The following is a 21,906-nucleotide window of genomic DNA, read 5'->3' as shown; positions in this document are numbered from 1 at the left end:
AGAGATACGAGTAGCCTTACGAAAAGGGCGCACCAGATTGGCCAACAATTTGCCCGCCTTATTTCCCCATTGATACAACCGAAACTTGTAGACGTCAATATGGGACATAGCTCTTTCAGTAAAAATGACATCAATTTGTTTACGCAGGCTCAAATATTCCGCCCTACCGGCCTCCGAAGGTGCAGCATGCAAGGCACTCCTACACAAACGCAGTTGACGAGTGAGAGACACTAAAACTGCGTCGCGTTTCCGACGTTGTGCCACCGTATAGGCGATAATTCGACCCCGAAGAAAGGCCTTAGCAGCTTCCCAGAAGATGGTATCAGAGACCTCTCCTCCACCATTGGTTTGACAGTAAAAATCCCATTCCGTTTCAAGATAGGCATGAAATGTTTTATCTAAATAAAGTGAAGGGTTCAAGCGCCAGATACGGTCATGGACAGGACCCTGCCAGTGCAAGGTAAGGGAGACCGCCGCGTGATCGCTGAAGGGAACATCGAGGATGTGAGTACGTACCACCCTACCAATGGCCTGTGACGGCATCAAAATGTAATCCAACCTGGAGTGGGTATGATGCACTGCGGAGTAAAACGTAAAATCCACTTCCCCAGGATGGAGAGTTCTCCATACATCCACCAGTCCCAGCTCGCTCATCAAAAAATTTACGCCAATGCGCTCGTTGTCTCCCCGCACCGCCCTCGGAGGTCTGCAGTCTAGGGTGGGATCGCTAGTGATGTTGAAATCCCCCGCCAGGATGAGCTCGTAATTAGGCAAGGCCAAAATATGAGCAAGCACAGCGGAAAAGAAAGAGTGATCATACACATTAGGGCCATAAACGTTGCACAAGAGCACCGAACGATCCTGTAGGGTGCCAGCCCAAAGGACAAAACGGCCCTGGGGATCCACAATGGTCTTATGCGTAACTGCCACCACCGCTTTATTGATAAGGATCGCGACCCCACGCTGTCTGGAGTTATAAGAAGAGTACACCGCCTCTCCCACCCAATCCCTGACCAACTTGGAGTGTTCACTAGATGTAAGGTGGGTCTCCTGGAGGAAAGCCACTGACACCCTTTCCCTCCTCAGGAAAGATAGCACCTTCTTACGTTTGATGGGAGAGTGGAGACCATCCACATTAAGAGTTATATAAGTCAGATCAGCCATATCCATGGGAGCTACCTAGAAACAAGAAAGTAATACATATGGTCTCATATTCCCAAAGAGCCTCCCAGCATAGCCCTCCGGGAAAAAAGAAAGAAGAGAAAGACTCCCCGTCGCCAGGGGATACCCACCCCCTAACCCAACCCACCCTCCTCCAAGGCCAGACCAACCCCCAGCCCCCCCAGAATGTAACCCCCACCCATCCACTCCAACCCACCCCCCACCTCCCCATCATGGAAAAGCCCGGGAAGTGCAGCAGGGAAGCCCTCCAGATCCCCCATCGGACCACCACAACCCTCCCCTGCCAAGTCTGGAGGATCCCATGGAGAAAGGAGTACTCACAACCCCGCCTCCCCCTCCCCCCTCCCTGCCAGCCACACCCCACAAACAGTCCCCACAACCAACACACAAACAACCCCCACTCAAACCCCCCCAGCCGCACAGCCCGCACCCTGTTTCCCTCCCCCTTCACTACAACAATGCAACCATCCCATCCCCTACCCCCCGACAGGCTCGCCCTCCCTCCCAGCACCCACATCCCCCAAAACCAAAAGGTAAAAAACATCCCCATATAGCCCTCCCCCGCCCCCCTCCAGCCCATCCACAAAGAACAGAGAAACAATGAACAGTGCAAAAAACATAAGAAATGCAGTGTGAATCCCAAAACCTTCAGAGAACAACCATAATAACAGCCCCGTTCAGATCAGGACTCCAGCACTCCCAGGAAGGCGAGCAGCCCTCAAAAGAGGTGCCTCCACTCCAAAGTCAGGCATACATATAGAGTCATTAACATCCCCAACCTGTTCAGGCAAAGAAACAGACAAACAAATATACCAACAGAGCTCCCCCCCCCCCCGGAAAACAGTATAAACCAGCATTGCAGGCGACACAAAGTCCGCCATCCAGTTCAGGGGGAGAACACGGTCCAGGCACCAGAGACCGACAGGCCCAAAATGTACCGGGACATGGCAGTCAGTCAGAGGCCAAGGGAGCCCCCCTATGGGGCCACCCCTCGGCACCAAGAGTCACAAGTGGCCCCACCCCACTCCCCCAGTCCACAGAAGGAACCCATAGGAGCCTTGGGGAGTCAGGGGCAGCAAGGACCTGGTATGGCAGGACCAGACAACTTAGGACGCAGCCTCTCTGCGACGCTCCGCCAAAAAGGCCTGCAGTTCCTCCTTGTTCTCGCACAGACGAGTCCCATCAGATGTATGAATCCGGACCCTGGCTGGAAAGAGGACAGCAAATTTCATACCACGGTTCCGGAGCTCCGTGCAGTAGGGAGCCAAGGCCTTCCGTCTTCCCGCCACTTCAGCCGAGTAGTCATTGAAGAGCAGGAGCTTCGCCCCCTCGTAGGCCAGAGTCCCAGATCTGCGGAACATCGCCAAAATACGGTCCTTAACAGCTGCATTCAGGTATCGGGCAATCACCGGTCTAGGGCGCGCCTCATCCCCTCTCGACGTCCCAATGCGATGCACCCGCTCGATCACACAGCCTCCTGCTTCAGGGTGCCAGCCCACCTGTTCAGGCAGCCATTTTTCCATGAGGTCTCTCAGCTCCGTGTCCTTGACCCGCTCAGGGAGGCCAATGAGCCGCAGGTTATTTCGCCGCCCCCTGTTCTCCTGGTCTTCCAGACGGGAGTGGAGCAACTTGCAGGTGGCCTCCAGATCTCGAACCCGCGTCTCAGTCAGCCCCGCCTCATCTTCCCGGGCCGAAACCCGTTGCTCGAGTTGAGTGATCTGGGACCCCTGGCGCTCGACACAGTCCTTCATCTCGTCCACCGCCGCTTGGAAACGAGCGAATTTGTCATCAATTAGGGCCGACAAATGCCGAGTCAGCTCCCTGATTGTCTCCTCCTGCAGCGCGACGGTGGTTTTCGGAGACGCGCTGGCGGCCGCCATATTTGAGGGGAGCGTGGTCTGTCGCAGTTTTACGGGCCGCGGAGTCTTCGAGGGCATGACCCAGGACCCGACGCTATCCCCGAGGCAAGTTCGCGCTACCACTGTGCGCTGCGAGATGTCCGCTTGTCCCGGAGACTAAAATAGAAACCCGGCCACGAGGTGAGCACTTTTAAAAAGGCTGGAAGGGCTGAAAGGGAACGGAGCTCGGGCTGGAAGCCTCCGCTCAGCTAAGCCTCATCACGTGACCCCTCAAAGATTTTGACAAGGATGGGAAAATTAATTCAGCAAAATTAAACTCAAATTTTTGACAAAAAAACACCCAGAACAATTCAAATAGAAATGAAAGGTTTCTCTTCCCACTTAGTCTCAAACACAAACAAATGAAAAGAGAAGAAAAATACGTGAAGCGGGAAGGTGCCGTTGACTGAAAGGAGTTCAGTCAAAATGATGATACTTTGCTCCGCGGAAAATGAAGAACTGAGGTTCTGCTAGCATCTTCGGGTGGGAAGGCAGTCGCGCATGTGCGGTGCGGTGAGTCGCAAGCATTTTAAAAGTTTTTAAAGTGACAGTTCACTTTTCATAATGTCCATACTGGGCTCCGTGGATGACGTCACATCTGTGAGAATATGCTGCCTGCTTGTCCTAGGATAAAAAGTGATTGCATTTAGCGATCCAAAAAAGCGACTGGTCAGATCAGTTGCTTACATGTCTAACCATATTTTAAACCTTTTTTATTTTAAAGCAACTGGTCAGACCAGTTGCTTACATGTCTAACCATATTTTAGTCCTTTTTTTAATGGGCACAGATGCCATGCATGTTACACATGCACAATATCTGCCCCCACTAAAAAAAATAGATGCCCACTCCCTCCTGTCATGCTGTCCCCCCCACCGCATGAGAAAAAAAAGGCAGAAGGGATGCACACTCCTTCCTGCCATGCTAACCATCTACCCTGTGGCAGCAAAACAGCAGGAGGGATGCCCACTCCCTCTTGCCACTGAAGGCCCACTCCTGCACTAGGTGCCCCCACCCCCAAACCTTTCACCTCCCCCCCAAAAAAAGACAGGAGAGGGATGTCCACTTCCTCCTGCCATTGGATGCTCCCCCGAAACCACCCCCCCCCCCCCTCCGGTACCTTTTTTCGAAGATAGAAGCAGGAGGGAAGCATGGACCCTCCAACTTCATAGCCCACTAACCCAAAATTGTGGGCCTTTCCTCCTTAGTATATCATGTGATGCACAGGGAGGGCCTTAGGCATTTGAGCCAATCAGGGCTTCAGGCTCCTCCCTCTGTATCCCATGTAATGCATGGGGGAGGGGCGCCTAAGGCGCCTGAGCTAATCAGGGCCTTGGGCCCCTCCCAATGTATCACATGATGCACCACCATTTTGGATCAGCGGGCCATGAAGGTGGAGGAACCGTGCTTCCACCTTTGAAAAAATGTACTGGTGGGGGTGGGGTGGTTTCTGGGGGCATCTCTCCTGCCTTTTTGGAGGGGGGAAGGAGGAGTGTAGGGGATGGTTCAGGGGGCACCTGGTGCAGGAGTGGGCCTTCGGTGGCAGGAGTGAGTGAGCATCCATCCTGCTACTGCTAGGGGAGGTGGTCAGCATGGCAGGAGGGAGTTGGCATCCCTTCTGCCATTTTTTTCTCATCCTGGGGGGGGGGGGTCGCCATGGCAGGAGGGAAAGAGCATCCTTTCTGCCAATTTTTGCTAATGCCGGGGGGGGGGGGGGGAGAGAAGAGAGATTCCTGGTGCCGCGTTCACTGTTGGTCACTGGGGAGGGCAGTCAACAGCAGGGTGGGTTTTTTTCCTCTTTAATGGAGTAGATATTGTGCATGTGTAACTTGCACAGCATCTATGTCCATTAAAAAAAAGAAAAGGTTTCCTGCCCCGAACCGCTAAGTGGCAGGAGGCTTTCCCCTGCCAGCTCTGCACATGTGAGAGTCACTATCACAGTGATGAATCGGATGGGAGAGTCAGAGATTACAAAGAACCTCCACATGAATCATTTGCATGCAAACTTTTTATCGCATGAATAGCTTTTTGAATTAACCAAAAACTGGATCGGAGCAGACCAACACGGTTCTACCGATCCTCTTTTTTGCATCTGGGCCCTAATGTTTTTTAACCCAGTTGAACCTAAAACTTAAGTCTACAGTGTTTCACCCCTTGCTGGGAAATTCAAATATTGTGAGAGAGCTAGGAAGGGAGATTATTGTTAGTGTTTGTGTCACCAGCTCCATGCTTTGCAAAAATATCACAAAAATCCATGTGTTGCATATTTGACAAGGTCAGAAAGTCCCAAGGGCCCAACATCATCAATCACAATCCAAGTACCCCAGGTGTGAATTGGGCCTGCTTATCATTTACAGCTTCTTTATTCATCTTATTAAGGCTGCTATATTGTACATACTGAGATCAGTAGTTCCAATACCCCCTCAAGCTTACCCCTCAAGTTGCTCAGTATAGAATTCTTCCTGTCCCACAAAAATGAATTGGCTGACACTTTTATATAATTTTTAATAAATGGTTAATTACCAATGTTCTTTCACAATCTTCCCAAAATTCTAACAGTAGCAGATAGTCATTAAAAGTATCACATAACTAATGTATTAAGAAAATTTATAACCCGCTTACATATAAGTAGCTCACAACTAAATTGTCCATTGCTTTATTCAGTGTTATGCACTAGCAATTATTTAATAATTTTGAGAGACTGGCATCAATCAACATATCCTAGCTTAAGAATAAAATTAATTGCTGTTATGCTGTGTATAAAATTAACCATTTGGAGAAACAGCCCCCATAAGAAATCAATTAGCTCATGTTGGTAACTGTCAAAAATGGTCATAAACTGCATGTTATTTCTCTTAAGGCTAGCATATTGATCTGTTTATATAGTGGTAGTGTTATGTGACCAGCACTCTATATGAAACTAATCAGATTTTATTGTGTGAGTTAATTTGTGATACTGTTCGTATATGGCTACTCCAAGATTTCAGCTTAACAATGGCTTGCTCAGATTTCTAAATCCCTTGCTGAAAAATACAAATTAAACCTTCCTGATATATATTTTAAAGGAAAAGCCTGTACTAGTTTTCTTCTCAGCCAGCATAGATTCTTATAAAAACCAAAATATAATCAAAGGTCATATGTGAATGCATAGCATGATGCTGCACACTTTTGAAAATGACAGAAAATACTTACCTGGCAATGTAAGGCAGATAAGACTGGCAATCAGTAATGTTATGCACATAAAAACAGTCAAGAGAAGTATCTGAAAATATGAAACACAAAAGGGGAGGTTTAAAGAGAATACAGAAACAACTGTGTAACATACTGTACATTAGGGAAAGGAGTGCTTACAAGAAAAGTGTTTTGTGGGATTTTTTTTAAACATTATCTCACATTTCACAGCTACTCATTTTCCACAAAAGAAAAAACAAAACACAACCCAAAAGCAATAAAAGATTAAATTAAGATGAAAATTATCCCAGTTCAGATGCATCTAATTAGGAGAAAGTCTGGCGGGATGCACATTCAAACTCTATGTTGCAGAAGAATGAAATTTTGATAAGGTTATTAATAGGGCTGTATATTTAGTGCGTTAATAACACAATTAACTTGCTAAATTTTTAATGTGTGTGAAAAATTTTAATTGTGATTAGTGCGATCATCTGCTCCTATAACACCCCATTGCTTCTCCAGGTCTGAAAGTGGCACTGGTGTGCTGCCACTGGCTCTGTTGGACCCCGAAACAGGAAGATACATCAAAGCTTGATTTAACTTCCTGTTCTGGGGATCAGATGGAGCCGCTACAGAACCCAGACCTTTAGAAGCAGCAGGGCATTAAAGGAGCAGGTGAAGAGCTATAGGGGACGTTATGTCCTAGATAGAGGAGGGCGATGAGAGCTCGGCCTTCAGGGTGTTGGAGCTGAAGAGCTGCATGGGAACAGGGTCGATGGGAATCCTGTGGGGATCCCCCCCAGGTCTGTGGGGATGGAAGATGGTCCTCGGGGGCTCCTGTGGGAGTGTACCTGGCCAGCCTGCCTGCCTCCAAGTTCAGCACCGCTTCAACATGCCACCGGCAGTGGTTCCTCCTATATGCTGCTGGCGGCTGACCCGGAAGGATTCCCCTCTGACACATTTTGCATCAGAGGGAAGCCTTCCAAGTCAGCCACCAGCATCATGTTTTACAGAAAGTAATTGCAAGGGATGGAGGAGGGAGGGAGGGTAAGAGAGATGCTGCATGGGCTGTGGGAGAAAGGGAGGATGAGATATGGTGCACAGGCTGGAAGGGTGGGAAAAGCATTGCTGCATGAAGAGTGTGGAGGGATGCTGGAGGGGTGGAAAGGAAGGAATAAGAGATGCTGCATGGACTTGAGGAGTGTGAAGGGAGGGTAAGAGCTGGCAGGGTGGGAAGAGAGGGAGAGAGTGGTTGGACATGAGTGCATGGAGCAGGAGGGAAAGAGATGGTGCATATGGGGAAAGGAAGAAAGTGGGAAAATTGCTGTGCATGGTAGTAGAGAGAATAAAGAGAAATACTGGATGTTATAGAGAGAAGGGTGGGAGAGATGTACAAGGATGCAAGAGGGAAGAATTTTGGTCATGGTGGTGGAGGAAGAGATGTGGCATGGTGGGAATGGTGGCAGGAGAGGAGGGTATTGGCAGGGAAATGAATGAGTAGAGGACAGTGATTATAGTGGGTGAAATTATAGTAATGGGGAGTAGACTGAAGATGGAAGGGAACAGAAGAGTGTGAGAGAGAAGACAGAAATTTGATTGGTAGTAGAGAATGACACGGGGAAAAAATCTGTCCCCGTCACTGCACCGTCCCCGGCCCACCATCCTCTGCACCGCCCCATCACCGCCGTTCCCTTCACCGCTCCGTCACCGTCACCGCCATCCCTTTCACCACCCCGTCACCGCCACTGCCATCCCATTCACCGCCCCTGTCTAGCACCCATCTTCTTCCCTCCGCTCCCCCATAGTCTGGCATCTGTCTTCTTCCCTTCCAGCGTCTTCTCCCCACTCTGCCTTCCACATTTCCTTTCAGGGTCTGTTCCTCTCTACCCTCTTTCAATGTCTGTTCTATTCCTTTCCACCACCACCCTTCCCTCCCTCCTTTACCATCTGTTCCTTTCTACCACCCTTCTTTCATATCTTCTATCAGTCCCCCCACCATCACTAGCAGTCTCTCTTCACCCTTACCATGAGCAAATAGAACTTCTGAAAATTGTATTGCTGAGGCATTATTTCTAGTACGCCTTTTTTTCCAGATGGATAATGACATCAATTTTATAATTCTTACTGTCTGCTCTGATTTCATTCACAATTTGGTTTGTGTTTTGTACCTGAGGATTCCATGAGGCATTTAACCTTTTCCTGTCTCTTCTGTGATTTCAAGTTGATTCCTTCAATAATGGAGTCTCAAGGCAGTAGCAGTTTTCTATTTTGGGCTCTTTTGACATTGTTTAAGGGATTTCTTGTACATTTGGTGCTGGTCTTCTTTGATGAGGTCACTTCAGAATCTATTTCCAAGGAAGAGAAACTTTTTCCCTTTCACCCCCTCCTTCCTTGTGTGAGCCGGAACACGCAGTCCCCGCAAGCAAGTAATTTTATATCATTTTCATTCTATTCATTCACAGAAATTAAAGTCTAGATAATGCCAGTCACATAACAAAACATGATTTTACAAAATAATTCCCTGCACAGTCAAGCCTGCAAGGATTACTAGATGTCTTTCAGCAGCTCCCCTCCCTCCCTCCCCCTTACCTTTGTGGCCAAGTCAAAATGATCTACCAACAATAAAATTTTAAAAACACAAAGCACGCTGTATGCAGAGAAAATGTTAATTATCATTTATATTCCGCGGGTTTTCAAAGAGGTCAAGGCAGATGACTTTATGCAATGTCACCTCAGTAACAACTATACAAAAATAGACAAATATTCCCCCTCCCTTTTTACTAAACTGCGATAGCAGTTTTTAGCGCAGGGAGCTGCACTGAATGCCCCATGCTGCTCTCGACGCTCATAGGCTCCCTGCGCTAAAAACCGCTATTGCGTTTTAGTAAAAGGGGGCCATAGTGCAAAATATAGACAGCAGATATAAATTCTCAAAACGGACACATTTTGATCACTAAGTTGAAAATAAAATCATTTTTCCTACCTTTTTGTCTGGTGATTTCATGAGTCTCTGGTCCTTCTTCTTTCTTCTCCTGCCCCCCCTCTTTCTTTCTCTCTCCCCCTGGCTCCCCTCTTTATTTCTGCCTTTCTTTCTCTCTCCCCTGGCCCCCCTCTTTATTTCTGCCTTTCTTTCTCTCTCCCCCTGGCCTCCCTCTTTATTTCTCTCTCCCCCTGGCCCTCCTCTTTCTTTCTGCCTTTCTTTCTCTCCCCCTTGACCCCCTCTTTATTTCTGCCTTTCTTTCTCTCTCCCCCTGGCCCCCCCTCTTTATTTTTTCCTTTCTTTCTCTCTCCCCCTAGTCCCCACAAAGCCATCGTGCCAATTTCTCCACTTCCACGATTCTTTCCCTACCCTCACCCCCAAGCCAGCAGCTGATTTCTCCCTGCTCCTTCCCCGATGTCCTGAACTTCATCGGGCAGCAGCAGCATTCACAATTCACTGCTGTTGCCCGCTTCAGGCCTTCCTCTCTGTCGGGTCCTGTCTTCACGAAAACAGGAAGTAGGCAGGACCCGGCAGAGAACAAGGCCTGAAGTCGGCAACAGCAGCGAATTGTAAACGCTGCTGCTGCCCGAAGAAGGTAATGGAGCACCGAGGCAGACCGCTTCTCCCCCGCTGACCCTCCTATCTCCCCCCCATGAACCTTTCCAACCCTCCCAGCGAGAGCAGCAAACCTCCTTCGCGGCTTTCTCCTCCCTCTGCCGCGTCACTGATGACGTCATCAGTGATGCGGCAGAGGGAGGAGAAAGCCGATGCTACTGGAGGGAGGTTTGCTGCTTTCGCTGGGAGGGACGGAAAGGTTCACTTGTGGGGGGGGAGAGATAGGAGGGTCAGCGGGGGTTCGGCTGGGAGGGGGGAGAAGCGGTCTGCCTCGGTGCTCCAAGGCCTGGCGCCATTACCTTTTTCGCCCCTCCCGCCCCCCCCCCCCCTTGGTACGCTACTGCTGTCCAGCTCTCCTTAGTTTGCCGGTTTTCTTTTTCGGCGACCGGCACGCTTTCACAGAGCCGCGCATGCGCGGCTGCTCAAAGTTCAATCTTCTGCTCTGCTGCAACTTCCTATTTCCGGTTGGGTCAGAGCAGAAGATTGAATACTGAGCAGCCGCGCGTGCGCGGCTCTTTTGAAAGCGTTCCTGTCGCCGAAAAAGAAAGCCGACAAACTAAGGTGAGGTGGAGAGAGGAAGCTGGTTAAACGATCGAGCCGGCGTGCGGGTGGGGGTTGCGGGGACCGCAAGATCCTTTATGCCTCACTGCGGTGACAAGACCATTCACCGCTCCACGGGGCGGTGATGGCCTTGTCCCCATCCCCGCAGAGGCTGCTAATTTTCATTCCCCGTTTTTGGCGGGTTACCCGCGGCTAAACGCGGTAGCTGCGGGTAAACCGCCATCGTGTCATTCTCTAATTGGTAGCGGAAAAGTGAAAAGAAGAGAGAAAGAAGGTGAAATTTGGGTGGACTTAAGTAGAAAAGAAAATAAGGAAGAAAGAGCTGAATGGAAAGATTAATATGTCATAGGCAGTTATGAGTATTGATAACATGGGCGTGCTCAGCTGCTATTAATAATTAAAACTGGAAAAGAAAAGCATGCAAGGTGATACAAGGAGATTAACTTTGAAATTATTTGGTGTAAATGAGACAGGTAAATTGTGAAACGGTCTGTAAAAGGGTATTTTAGATTGGCTATGATAGAATCAAACTAAATGAAAATATTAAAGTTTAAACTGGAATTTTTAGTCTAGACGAACTGAAGATAGTATCATATATGAAGATAGCGAAGAAAGTGATATCAGTGAGTGTGAGCAACTGTGCTTCTTAAATTCTGACATTAGTGATGATGAGTTCTTGGGGTTTCCAGAAAACTAGAAGAGAGCTTGAACCTTAAAGCCTCTCCTCATTTGTTAATGACAGTGATGATGGCTCTTAATACTGCTGTTGACTTTACATGGTTGAAATATTATTCTGTTATATTTTATTAAATATATTAGTACACCATTTGGCTCAAAATATTTTTTTTCTGGTTTTCCTCCTTTAATCTAGGGTCCGAAAAATATGGTACTTTTCTGTTTGGATTATACAGTTCATTTCTGCTGGTTTAAATGCACTTTGATTGTGAGTTGATGATAATAAAACTAGCTAAGCAGAGCCAGGAGAAAAGCCACTACTGTCTTGACTTATCTCTTTGCTGGATTATAAAGGTTATTTCTTTTAAGTTAGAAAACTTTTTAGATTACACCACTGGTAGAAACAGGTGACTAGGATCTCTCAACAGCCAAAAGAAGCTAGTTTGAATTCTGTGTCCAGACTCAGGTGCAGAAGATCCAGGGAGACTCATTCTGGTGAGAAATAAATTTTATTCATATAACCCCCTAGTGTAGGGGTGTCAAAGTCCCTCCTCGAGGGCTGCAATCCATTTGGGTTTTCAGGATTTCCTCAATGAATATGCATGAGATCTATTAGCATACAATGAAAGCAGTGCATGCAATTACATCTCATGCATATTCATTGGGTAAATCATGAAAATCCAACTAAATTACGGCCCTCGAGGAGGGACTTTGACACCCCTGCCCTAGTGAGAATATGACATACCATATATACTCAATATAAGCCGATACGAATATAAGTCGAGACCCCTATTCCCCCCCCCAAAAAGGAGGAAAAATGGTTGACTCGAATATAAGACAGGGGCTTAATATTCAAGTGCCATGCCCTGCCAGGATCTGCACCCAGTGTCCCCTCTCTCACACCCTCCTTTGACAGATTCTGCTTCCAGCCCCCTTCCCTCCCTGCCAGGCTCTGAACACAGTTCCCTTCCCTATCAGGCTCTAAACTCAGCCCCCCTGACTACTTGCCAGGCTCGGAACCCTTTCCCCCTCCCTGTCCTGTACCCACCTTCCTCCCCTGGTGTTACTTCTCACATCCCTGCTTGTCCAGCAGTGTATGGGCAGGAGTGAACTTTCTGTGCTCCTGCCCTCCTTCTTGTCCTCTGATCTCACAGCCAGCAGCGCACCGGCATGCAGGAGCGAGCTTCTTGAGCTCCTGCCTGGCTCTGCGCCAATCGCTGAATGGCTGCCACCAGTTCTCATGAGTCTCGCAAGTCCTGCAAGAACTGGCAGCAGCCATTCAGCAAGTGGTGCAGGGCTGGGCGGGAACTCGAAAAGCTTACTCCTGTGTGCTGGTGCACCGCTGGATGCGAGATCGGAGGGCAAGAAGGAGGGGCGCAGCACAGGAGCGTGGAAAGTTTGCTCCTGCCCATACACCGCTGGACCACCAGAGATGCAAGGAAAGGTACACGGGAGGAGGGGGGTAAAAAAAGCCAAGTTATTACAGAATGCTACACAGAAATATCATGCTAACAGAATACTGCAGTCACACATGACAGGAATAGTGTTAGGGGAGTGCCCCTGGTCCAAGAGAGCCCTAAGACAGCTGGAAGCTAAAGAAGCACTGCCTGGCCTTTGCAGTCCCCAGTTATGTTTCTAGCAGGATATATATTTCAAATCTGATATATTCTAAAGACAAAATAGAAATAAAATTATTTTTTTCTACCTTTTGTTGTCTCTGGTTTCTGCTTTCATCTTCTTTTCTTTCCAGCGTCTGCCCTGTCTCTTCAATCCAGCATCTGCCTGTTCCATCCACTGTCTGGCCTCTCCCCCTTCCATATGTATCTGAATTCTTTCTATGCCCCCTTTCCATCCAGCCTGTGCCTCCTCTCTCCTTTTTACATCATTCATTCCAGCTTCACTGCTTTCTTCATTTTTATCTCTCCTACATCAAATCTAGCATCTTTGTCCCTCTCTCCTTATATCTCTGCTGACCCCTTCCCATCAATCTCTCTCTACTTTCTCATTCCTCTGTCTCTCCCCTTTCCCTCATCTGATCTCTCCATTACACCCTGATCCCCTTCCCCTCCTGTAATCTCCCTGCCAGCTGTTTCCTTCCTTTTTTCCTTATAAAATGAGAAGCCTATGCAGTATCATGGGGAGGATTACAGCTCGATTGTAGAAGAAAATTACATAGTACAGAAGGGAAGAGGCTACAATACATTAAAGAAGAGAGTTACATTGATGCAGAAGGGAAGTAGCCACACTATGCTGTGGTGGACAACTCCATTACAAGAGAGAGTTGGGACATTACATTGAAATAAATTTGTTGAATAGGCAGGTTTTCAATCCTGAAGGTGAGGTGGTGTAGTTTAGTTCTCATGGATGTTGGAAGGGTATTTCAAGTTCTTGTAGTGATGTACATGAAAAGGGTGCTGAATATTTGCCTGTATCTTACTCCTTTAGAAAATGGGATGATCAGCTGGTGGGTTTCATGAATCCTAGCTGTGGTGAAGAGGGAGGAAGAGAACAGGTAGATGATGTCTTCCGATGCCCTGGTGTCTAGCGCATGGTGTATAATTCACAACAGTTTAAACAGGATATGGGCATGTATAGGTAGTCAATGAAGTATGCGGAAGCATGCAGTGATGTGGTTGTACTTTTTTTAGGCCGAAGATCAGCCAGATTGCAGTGTTTTAGATCAAGTAGAGTTTGTGCTTATGGGAGGAGGATAAGCCCATGTAAAGGGAGTTGCAAAAGTAGGACCCGCATTTGAACTTTTTCATCATCTGCAGACCTAGGTACAGTAGTACCTTGGATTACGAGTATAATCCATTCCAGGAGCATGCTCTTAATCCAAAATGCTCGGTTATCAAAGCGAGTTTCCCCATAGGAAATAATGGAAACTCGCTTTGATGCGTTCCCCCCCCCCCCCCCGAGAACCGGCATTGCTCCCCTCGAAGGCACCCCTCCTGCCTCGAACCGGCACCCCCCGCCACGATCCGACCCCCCCCCCCGACACGATTGGGCACCCCCCCGCCACGATCCGACATCCCCCCCGACACAATTGGGCACCCCCCGCCGCTTCTTACCCTCATCTGGGCACTCTTGAAGATCGGCCTCCTCATCTGCTGGGACTTGAGCATCTGAGCATGCTCAAGGCCTGCGAGTTCACGTTCTGAACCAGAACTTCAAGAGTGCCCAGATGAGGGTAAGAAGCGGCGGGGGGGTGCCCAAGTGTGTCGGGGAGGGGGGGGGAGGTCGGATCGTGGCGGGGAGGTGCCCAATCGTGTCGGGGGGTCAGATCGTGGCGGGGGGTGCCGGTTTGAGGCAGGGGGGTGCCGGATCGCAGGGGGGGGGGTGCTGGATTGCAGGGGGGGGGATGCTCATAAATCGAGCCATGCTCGGTTTCCAAGGCACCGATTTTGCAAATGTTTTGCTCGTCTTGCAAAACACTCGCAAACCGGTGCACTCGTAAACCGAGGTACCACTGTATTTAGATGCAATAAGCAACATCATATCTGCGATTTATTTTGTCTGTATAATCAAACTTGGGAAAAGGAACATAGTAAAGAAAATAATTTTGTGAGCAATAAATCAAAGAATAAAAGAAATCAAATTGCTCAAAACATACAGTATTAATCACACCAAAATTTTAGAATATCAGGGTATACAATGTCAATCTAAAAATGATTATTGATCACTTCCTCCCCATGGAACACTGAAATTACTTTAGAATGCCAGAAAGATATGAAGGATAGTGGCAGTATGGAAAAGAGAGGGGGAGCACTATGCTCGTAGCTGTTTCTGGTGAGAACAAGTAGACTGGAGGATAGGAAAGGGAAATACAGGACCCATGGATAGATAGGGTGAGTCATCATATGGACACATGGGGAAAACATATAAGTGAGTATATACATTTACCCTGAGTGGGAATTTGATAGGCCTCCGATAAGGTTGAAAGCCAACAGGTCCGCCTTGTTGAAGGATTGCTTGGTGAGCCGCGTGAAGGCCTTCTCCTACAACTGGGATAGCATTATTATTACGGGCATGCTGGTTATTATTTGCTTGCTGGTTTGCATTGTTCTCATTTTCTTCCTGGTCTCCAAGCAAATAGGAATGAAGATCCCTGTGGTAAAGAGAAACTATTGAGATAACTTTTGTAATGTGTCATTTGTATTCCACCAATTCCCAACTAAGCTTCAAAGAGGATAACAAAACTAGAAAACAATAATAAAAATAAGTCAACAAATTAGGATAAGTATTGCTGATAAAGGTAAGCCTTCAAGATTTCTGAAAGAAATGGTAAAAAGGCATTGTGACGCATTTTCAATAGGACATGTAAGTCCAAACTTTGGATATTTCTTGCAAAATGTCCAACATTGGACTTCCAGAAGGGTCCATTTTCAAAACTGCTGGATGTCCAATTTTTATTTTTTTAATTATCTAGTTGGACGTCTTGGCCACCAGGATGTCCAACTAGATCTTCAACTTCAGGACGTCTAACTTTATTCCCCATGTTCGACTACAAGTTGAAAACGTCCAAATGAAGCCCATTTATATGTGGGAGGGGCCAACTTTTCCAATGGACTGGCCAGTCATGCCAACAGAACATTGGGGCACATTAGAAGTAATTTCTGTGAACTTCACATAAACCGTGCCAGAAGTACATCTCAACAAAACCCCCCTTATAAAGTATGGTAAGCCCTCCAAAGCTCCCCCCAAACCTACTATTTATTTATTCAATTTTCTATATAATTCTCCCAGGGGAGCTCAGAACGGTTTACATGAATTTATTCAGGTACTTTCTGTCCCAGTGGGCTCACAATCTATCTAATGTACCTGGGGCAATGGGGGGATTAAATGACTTGCCCAGGGTCATAGGAGCAGCGCGAGATTGAACCCACACCTTCAGAGGGCTGCGGCTTTAACCACTGCGCCACACTCAGCCCAATAGCCCTTATGGCTGCAGGTGGCACCTATATGGCAGTATAGTAGGGTGGGTTCACACTTTCCACCATAAATGTAGTGGTTATGGGTCTGACTCCTCCTCTTTGGTTTACTAGCTGAACCACCTGACTACTTAAGACACTTATGTGATGCTCTACTAGACTTTCCCAAATCAAGTACTGTTGTTCTTTTAGTTCCATTTGTTGAATTTTTCAATGAATATATAAACAAATAAACAATAAAAGTTTTACATTCAGGAGAGCACCTATGTACAAATAAAGATACAGTCGACTCTACCTAACTGCACGTCGGTTATCCGCAGCCTACCACCATGGTCCCATTTTCTTTACATTAAAGTCAATGGACGTAAACTCCAGATATTTTCAATTCTGATAAGCACACAATCCGCTTATGCGCACTGATGTCATAGGTCCCACCTGTATTCTTTCACATAAAGTTCACTCCGGTTAAAAGTAATCATGTAGATGAGTCGTTTTTTCGGAACAGCTATCTAGGCCTGGCCATGTGTTTGAACTTTCGGAACTGCACCTTGGCGTTACGTGGACAAAAATCATTGTCTTTGGCTGAACGTGTCCACGCCGTTTTGGCGTTATTACAGTACTTGTACATAAATTGAAAGGGCCTCTAGGTCCTTCACATATGATCTCCCAATTAAAGTGATAGAGACCTATACACCACTTTCAAATGTAGCAAAGCTGTTGGCTTTAAGGTAGAGAATGACACGGTGACAAAATTCATCACCGTTCCCGTCCCCGCGGATAACCGCGGGAAATAATCCCATGCCATTTTTTAGTGTCTATTTCAACCTCAATCCTTCTACACCAGCATTCTTCAAAGCAAAGCTTGAGGGTCAGTGGTTGTGGCCATTCATACTCTGATTCTTCCCTCTCTCCTTAAAGAATGACATGAAGATGGTTTCCCGCGGTTATCTGTGGGGACGGAAACGGTGATGAATTTTGTCACCGTGTCATTCTCTACTTCAACGTGCCTGCCTGTTGAATATGAAAGCAACAAAAAACAAGGGATAATCGCAAACTTCAAACATGATTATGGGTCACTTGTCCTAAGATATGTGATGGCAGTGATCGATGCAAGCATGGAATCATGCCTCCGAGCTGCTAATCTTGCGAGAAAAATGACGGTGTTCGACTCTTTTCACATGGTACTCTGATTAAGCACACGCTCCATTTAAGCGCACGTGGCAAACCAGTCCGAGGGGCCTGCACTTAATCGAAGTCGACTGGACATAGAATGCTAAACAGGTCTGTGGAAATATCAGACAATAATGTTAACATAATTAATGAACCATATGGATATTATTCAAGTAGAAGTCAATGGGTGACCATAGGGAATGTTGAGTAGCAATAGAAAGTGCTGCTGTTCTACAGACAGGTGCATACTGTTTCATTCAAATTGGGGGGGGGGGGGGTGAGATGGGTGTCAGTGACCACGGGGGAGTGTGTGGGGCTCATTACTTAATCCCTCCAGTGGTCATCTGGTCAATTTGGGTAACCTTTTGGCACTTAGATGCTTCTCAAACAAGTCTAGTTGAAAACATCTAAGTTCTGTCTAGGACATCTTGGGAAAGGTTTGATTATTGCTGCAGGACATCCAAATCTAAGCCCACCCATTCCCTGCCCATGGCATGCCTACCAACATACCTGTTTCTACTTTGGACACACAGTGGGTAAGACGTCTCGCTAGAAGTCCAGGAAGTCAGTTTTGAAAATGCCCACTTGAACATTTTGACAAGTAAGACGTCCAAGTGCCAGTTTATGCTAGGGAGAGTGTGACGTAGTGGTTAAAAGATACAGCCTCAGCACCCTGAGGTTGTGGGTTCAAACTTGCACTGCTCTTTGTGATCCTGGGCAAGTCACTTAATCCCCCCATTGCCCCAGGTACATTAGATAGATTGTGAGCCCACTGGGACAGAAAGTACCTGAATAAATTCATGTAAACTGTTCTGAGCTCACCTGGGAGAACGGTATAGAAAATTGAAAAAATAAATATTTTTTTTTTTTTTGAAAATGAGTCCCATAGTTCTCAATTTCTTAGGTACAGAGCTCCAAATTTGAACAGCCTTACACAAACTGAAGTCTCCAAAATTCTTTTATGACAAATGCCAGATACTGAAAGGAAAAATATAAGACAAGAATTACCATAAGATGAACTTTTTTCCCCCAAAAAAGTGGGTGGAAATAAGAGTGCGTCTTATGGATCAAATATCCCCCCCACCGGTAGTCCAGTGCTGTATTGGCAGGCGCTCCTGCCCTTCCCTTGCTGGATGGCTGCCTTAGAGAATGACACGGGGAAAAAATATGTCCCCGTCACCGCCCCGTCCCCAGCCCACCATCCTCTGCACCGCCCCGTCACCGCCGTTCCCTTCACCGCCCCGTCACCGTCACTGCCATCCCTTTCACCGCCCCGTCACCGCCACTGCCATCCCATTCACCGCCCCGTCACCGTCCCCGCTGCATCCATATAAGCCTTAGTACTGTAATATTTAGCTTATTCCTTTCTTATAAATCAAAGTTCCTGCTGCTGAACTAGAGAAAGAGATGTTCAGCTGGCAGGGCTTTGTTTATAAATTTTTATCAACACAACTAATATACTATTTTATCCTAAAGCAATAAATAAATATAATTTTTTTTTCTACCTTGTTGTCTGGTTTCTGCTTTCCACATCTTCTAATTCAATTCCTTCCATCCACTATGTGTCTTCTCTCTGCGTCTTCCATTTGCTGTTCCTGTGCCTCTCCCTTCATCCCCCCCCCCAATTGGTCTAGCACCCATCTTCTTCCCTCCGCTCCCCCATAGTCTGGCATCTGTCTTCTTCCCACTCTGTCTTCCACATTTCCCTTCGGGGTCTGTTCCTGTCCACCCTCCTTCAATGTCTGTCCTATTCCTTTCCACCACCACCCTTCCCTCCCTCCTTTACCATCTGTTCCTTTCTACCACCCTTCAGCTCCTCTCACGTGGCCTATCTGTCTTCCTCCCTCTTATTTTCATGCCATCTTACAATGTAATTTGTGCAAGCCGCTGGAGCCTGCGAGCTCTGTCCCTGTCCCATCCCCACAAACCATCTCGCTTCTGTGCTCCTATTTTTCCCATTTCTAATATCTCCCCTATGTATCTGCCATTGCCCCTCCCCCCGTGTCCATATACCATCCCCATGGCATGTCTCCTTTATGTCTCTGTCCCTATGCTCCATGCACATAATTTCCCCTCTTTCTGTTACCTTCCTGTGTCCAGATTTCCCCTACCTTCCTCTTCCATACCAGTGTGTCTCTTCTTTTCAACCCCATCTAGCTTTTTTCCCTCTTTCTTCCCCCCCCCTGCTTCTAGCATCTGGCTCACCTGCCTGTTCTTCTCTTTCTTTCCTGCTGTGGGTTTTTCTTTCCGTCTTCATCCCCTTGGCCCAGAATCCTTTTCCCTTTCACTCCCTCCTTCCAGTTTGAGCCGGGAACATGGGCAATCGCACGGTCCCCGCAGCCCCCACCAGCCTGCCCAATCGATCCTAGTGTTTAGCCAGCTCTCTCCCTTCTCCTCACCTTAGTTTGCAGGCTTTCTTTTTCGGCGACCTGCACGCGCGGCTGCTCAGTGTTCAATCTCTGCTCTGCTGCAACTTCCTGTTTCCGGTTGCGTCAGAGCAGAAGATCGAAACTGAGCAGCAGCGGGTGCGCGGCTCTTTGATAGCGTGCGGGTCGCCGAAAAAGAAAACCTACAAATTAAGGTGAGGAGAAGGGAGAGAGCTGGCTAATCACTAGGATCGATTGGGCAGGCGGGTGTGGGCTGCGGGGACCGCGCGATCCTTCATGCCTCACTGCGGGGACAAGACCATTCACCGCTCCACGGGGCGATGAATGGCCTTGTCCCCGTCGCCGCAGCGACTGCTAGTTTTTGTTCCCCATTTCGGCGGGTTACCCGCGGCTAAACTGCCACCGTGTCATTCTCTAGGCTGCCTGAGTCTTCTGTTGCAGCAGAGCTGTGAACAAGGCAGGCGCAAGCTTTTCACACTGCTGCTGTCAGTTCTTGTGGGACTTGCGAGAAGTGACGGTAGCCATTCAGGAAGCAGCGCGGGACCAGGCATGCATGTGAAAAGCTCACGCCTGCCTTGTGCACCACTTCCACTCTGCCACAACAGATCAGGACTCAGGCAGCCTCCAGCGAGGGAAGGGCAGGAGCATCTGCTGATACAGTGCTGGACCGCTGGGATTACAAAAAGGTACTGGGGGGGGGGGGGGCTGACAGGATTTTAAAAAGGTATGGGGGGGCCCTGCCGGGATTTTAAAATCATACCGGGGGGGCCCTGCTGGGATTTTTAAAAGGGGGGGGGGGGGGCCTGCCTGCCTGCCCTTTACCCTGTCCCAGCCTACCACTAGACCACCAGAGGGGGGACAGGGGACTGGACAGGGCGGTGGGACAGGGATCACCATTTGGTTCAGAATATTTTTTCTTAGTTTTTCCTCCTGTATAGGTAGGTGTGTCTTATGGTCAGGTGCGTCTATATTATAGAGCGAAAAATATGGTACTTGCTCTGGGTGCCCTAATGTAATTAGGAAAAGAAACCCCCTCCAAATAATCCAGGCTGGCACCATTAATGCCAATTTAAAAACATAGGCAACCAATGCAAATAAGTTAAAGCTGGTATTGCCCTATCAAATTTCTTCAAATGAAAAATCTATTTGGCTGCATTATTCTGAAGTAACTGCAACTTAGAACAAAGCTTGAACAAAATAATAGAATACAAACTATTGAAATAATCTAGACGGGACAGAATAAGTGCTTGAACCAAAAGAGAAAAAATGTGCTTGAGTAAATAAAGGACAAATTCTACAAAGTGAACGCAGTTTTAAAAGAAATCTGACAATATAATTTACTTGCAGTTTAAAAGATAGGGTTGTATTTACCAGGAAACCCAAAATCTTAGAAGACTGTTTCAGAGGCAAGGAAATCCCCATCAAAAAGGTCATTTATCTGGAATAATTTTATCAGAATGACTCAACCAGAGTAGTTTTGTTTTTTCCTTTTTATCAGTAAGGAATCATCCATGAATCTTGCCAAGAGTCTCAATCTTTAGGATAGAGTTAATCATTCTGGATCTTACCCAAGATATCTGTTGCCACATTAATAACATGGAAAGGCAGATAAGACTGGCAATCAGCAATCGTTATGCACAAAAAAACAGTCAAGAGTAAGTGTCAGACAGTGAAATCCTACTTTGCATCAAGTAATGCATAACAAAATTTTAATTATTAATACTTACAGTAAGTATCCTGCTGTAACAGTCCAAGCTCTTACAAGGCCCTTCAGCCACTGCCTTGTGTGTCCTTGCTCCAGCAAAGCTGGTAATACCACTTGTAGCAAAAGCAGCTCCAAAGAAAGTTCACTGACTGGAGCATCACTAAAAAAAACATAAGGACTAGAATATTAAGAATATAAGAACTGTCATACTGGGTCAGACCAGAGGTTCATCTAGCTCAGTTTCCTGTTTCTATCAAAGTCACAAAATCCTTGCAGAATCTCATAAAGTAGCAAGATTCTATGCTACTTACCCTCCAGCATAAGCAGTGGCTTTCCCCAGATCTACCTTAACAGTTTATGGGTTTTACTTCCAGATGTGTAACTGTTGGATGGCACTGAGATTAACAGTGGATGGAAGTATGCAAGTGGCTATTGGCTCAAGGTATTTGTAGTAAAGTTATATACCTGTAGCAGGTGTTATCCGAGGACAGCAAGCAGGTATTCTCACATGTGGGTGACATCATCCAAGGAACCCCGGAATGGACAGTCAAAAAGTGTACTGTAACTTTAAGACCACCCATACCACATGTGCGCAAGGTGTTGGTTTGCAGGACCTATCAGTTTAGTAAAAGA

General features: G+C 47.1%; 1 protein-coding gene across 3 annotated transcripts in view; it reads right to left on the bottom strand.

Moving 5' to 3' along the window:
- MARCHF6 (membrane associated ring-CH-type finger 6) overlaps window positions 1–21,906 on the bottom strand; it is a 590,605-nt gene that overhangs the window by 137,411 nt on the left and 431,288 nt on the right. For all 3 annotated transcript variants that reach the window (XM_033929823.1, XM_033929822.1, XM_033929821.1), the window contains 3 exons: window positions 21,296–21,433; window positions 14,984–15,188; window positions 6,271–6,340 (listed from right to left, as the gene is read on the bottom strand). In XM_033929823.1, the coding sequence (XP_033785714.1) occupies window positions 6,271–6,340; window positions 14,984–15,188; window positions 21,296–21,433 (413 nt within the window). The remainder of the gene's footprint in view (window positions 1–6,270; window positions 6,341–14,983; window positions 15,189–21,295; window positions 21,434–21,906) is intronic.

This window comes from Geotrypetes seraphini, chromosome 2 (assembly GCF_902459505.1).
Source record: "Geotrypetes seraphini chromosome 2, aGeoSer1.1, whole genome shotgun sequence".
Lineage (NCBI taxonomy): Eukaryota > Metazoa > Chordata > Amphibia > Gymnophiona > Dermophiidae > Geotrypetes > Geotrypetes seraphini.
This window is presented reverse-complemented; position numbering and strand designations above follow the sequence as displayed.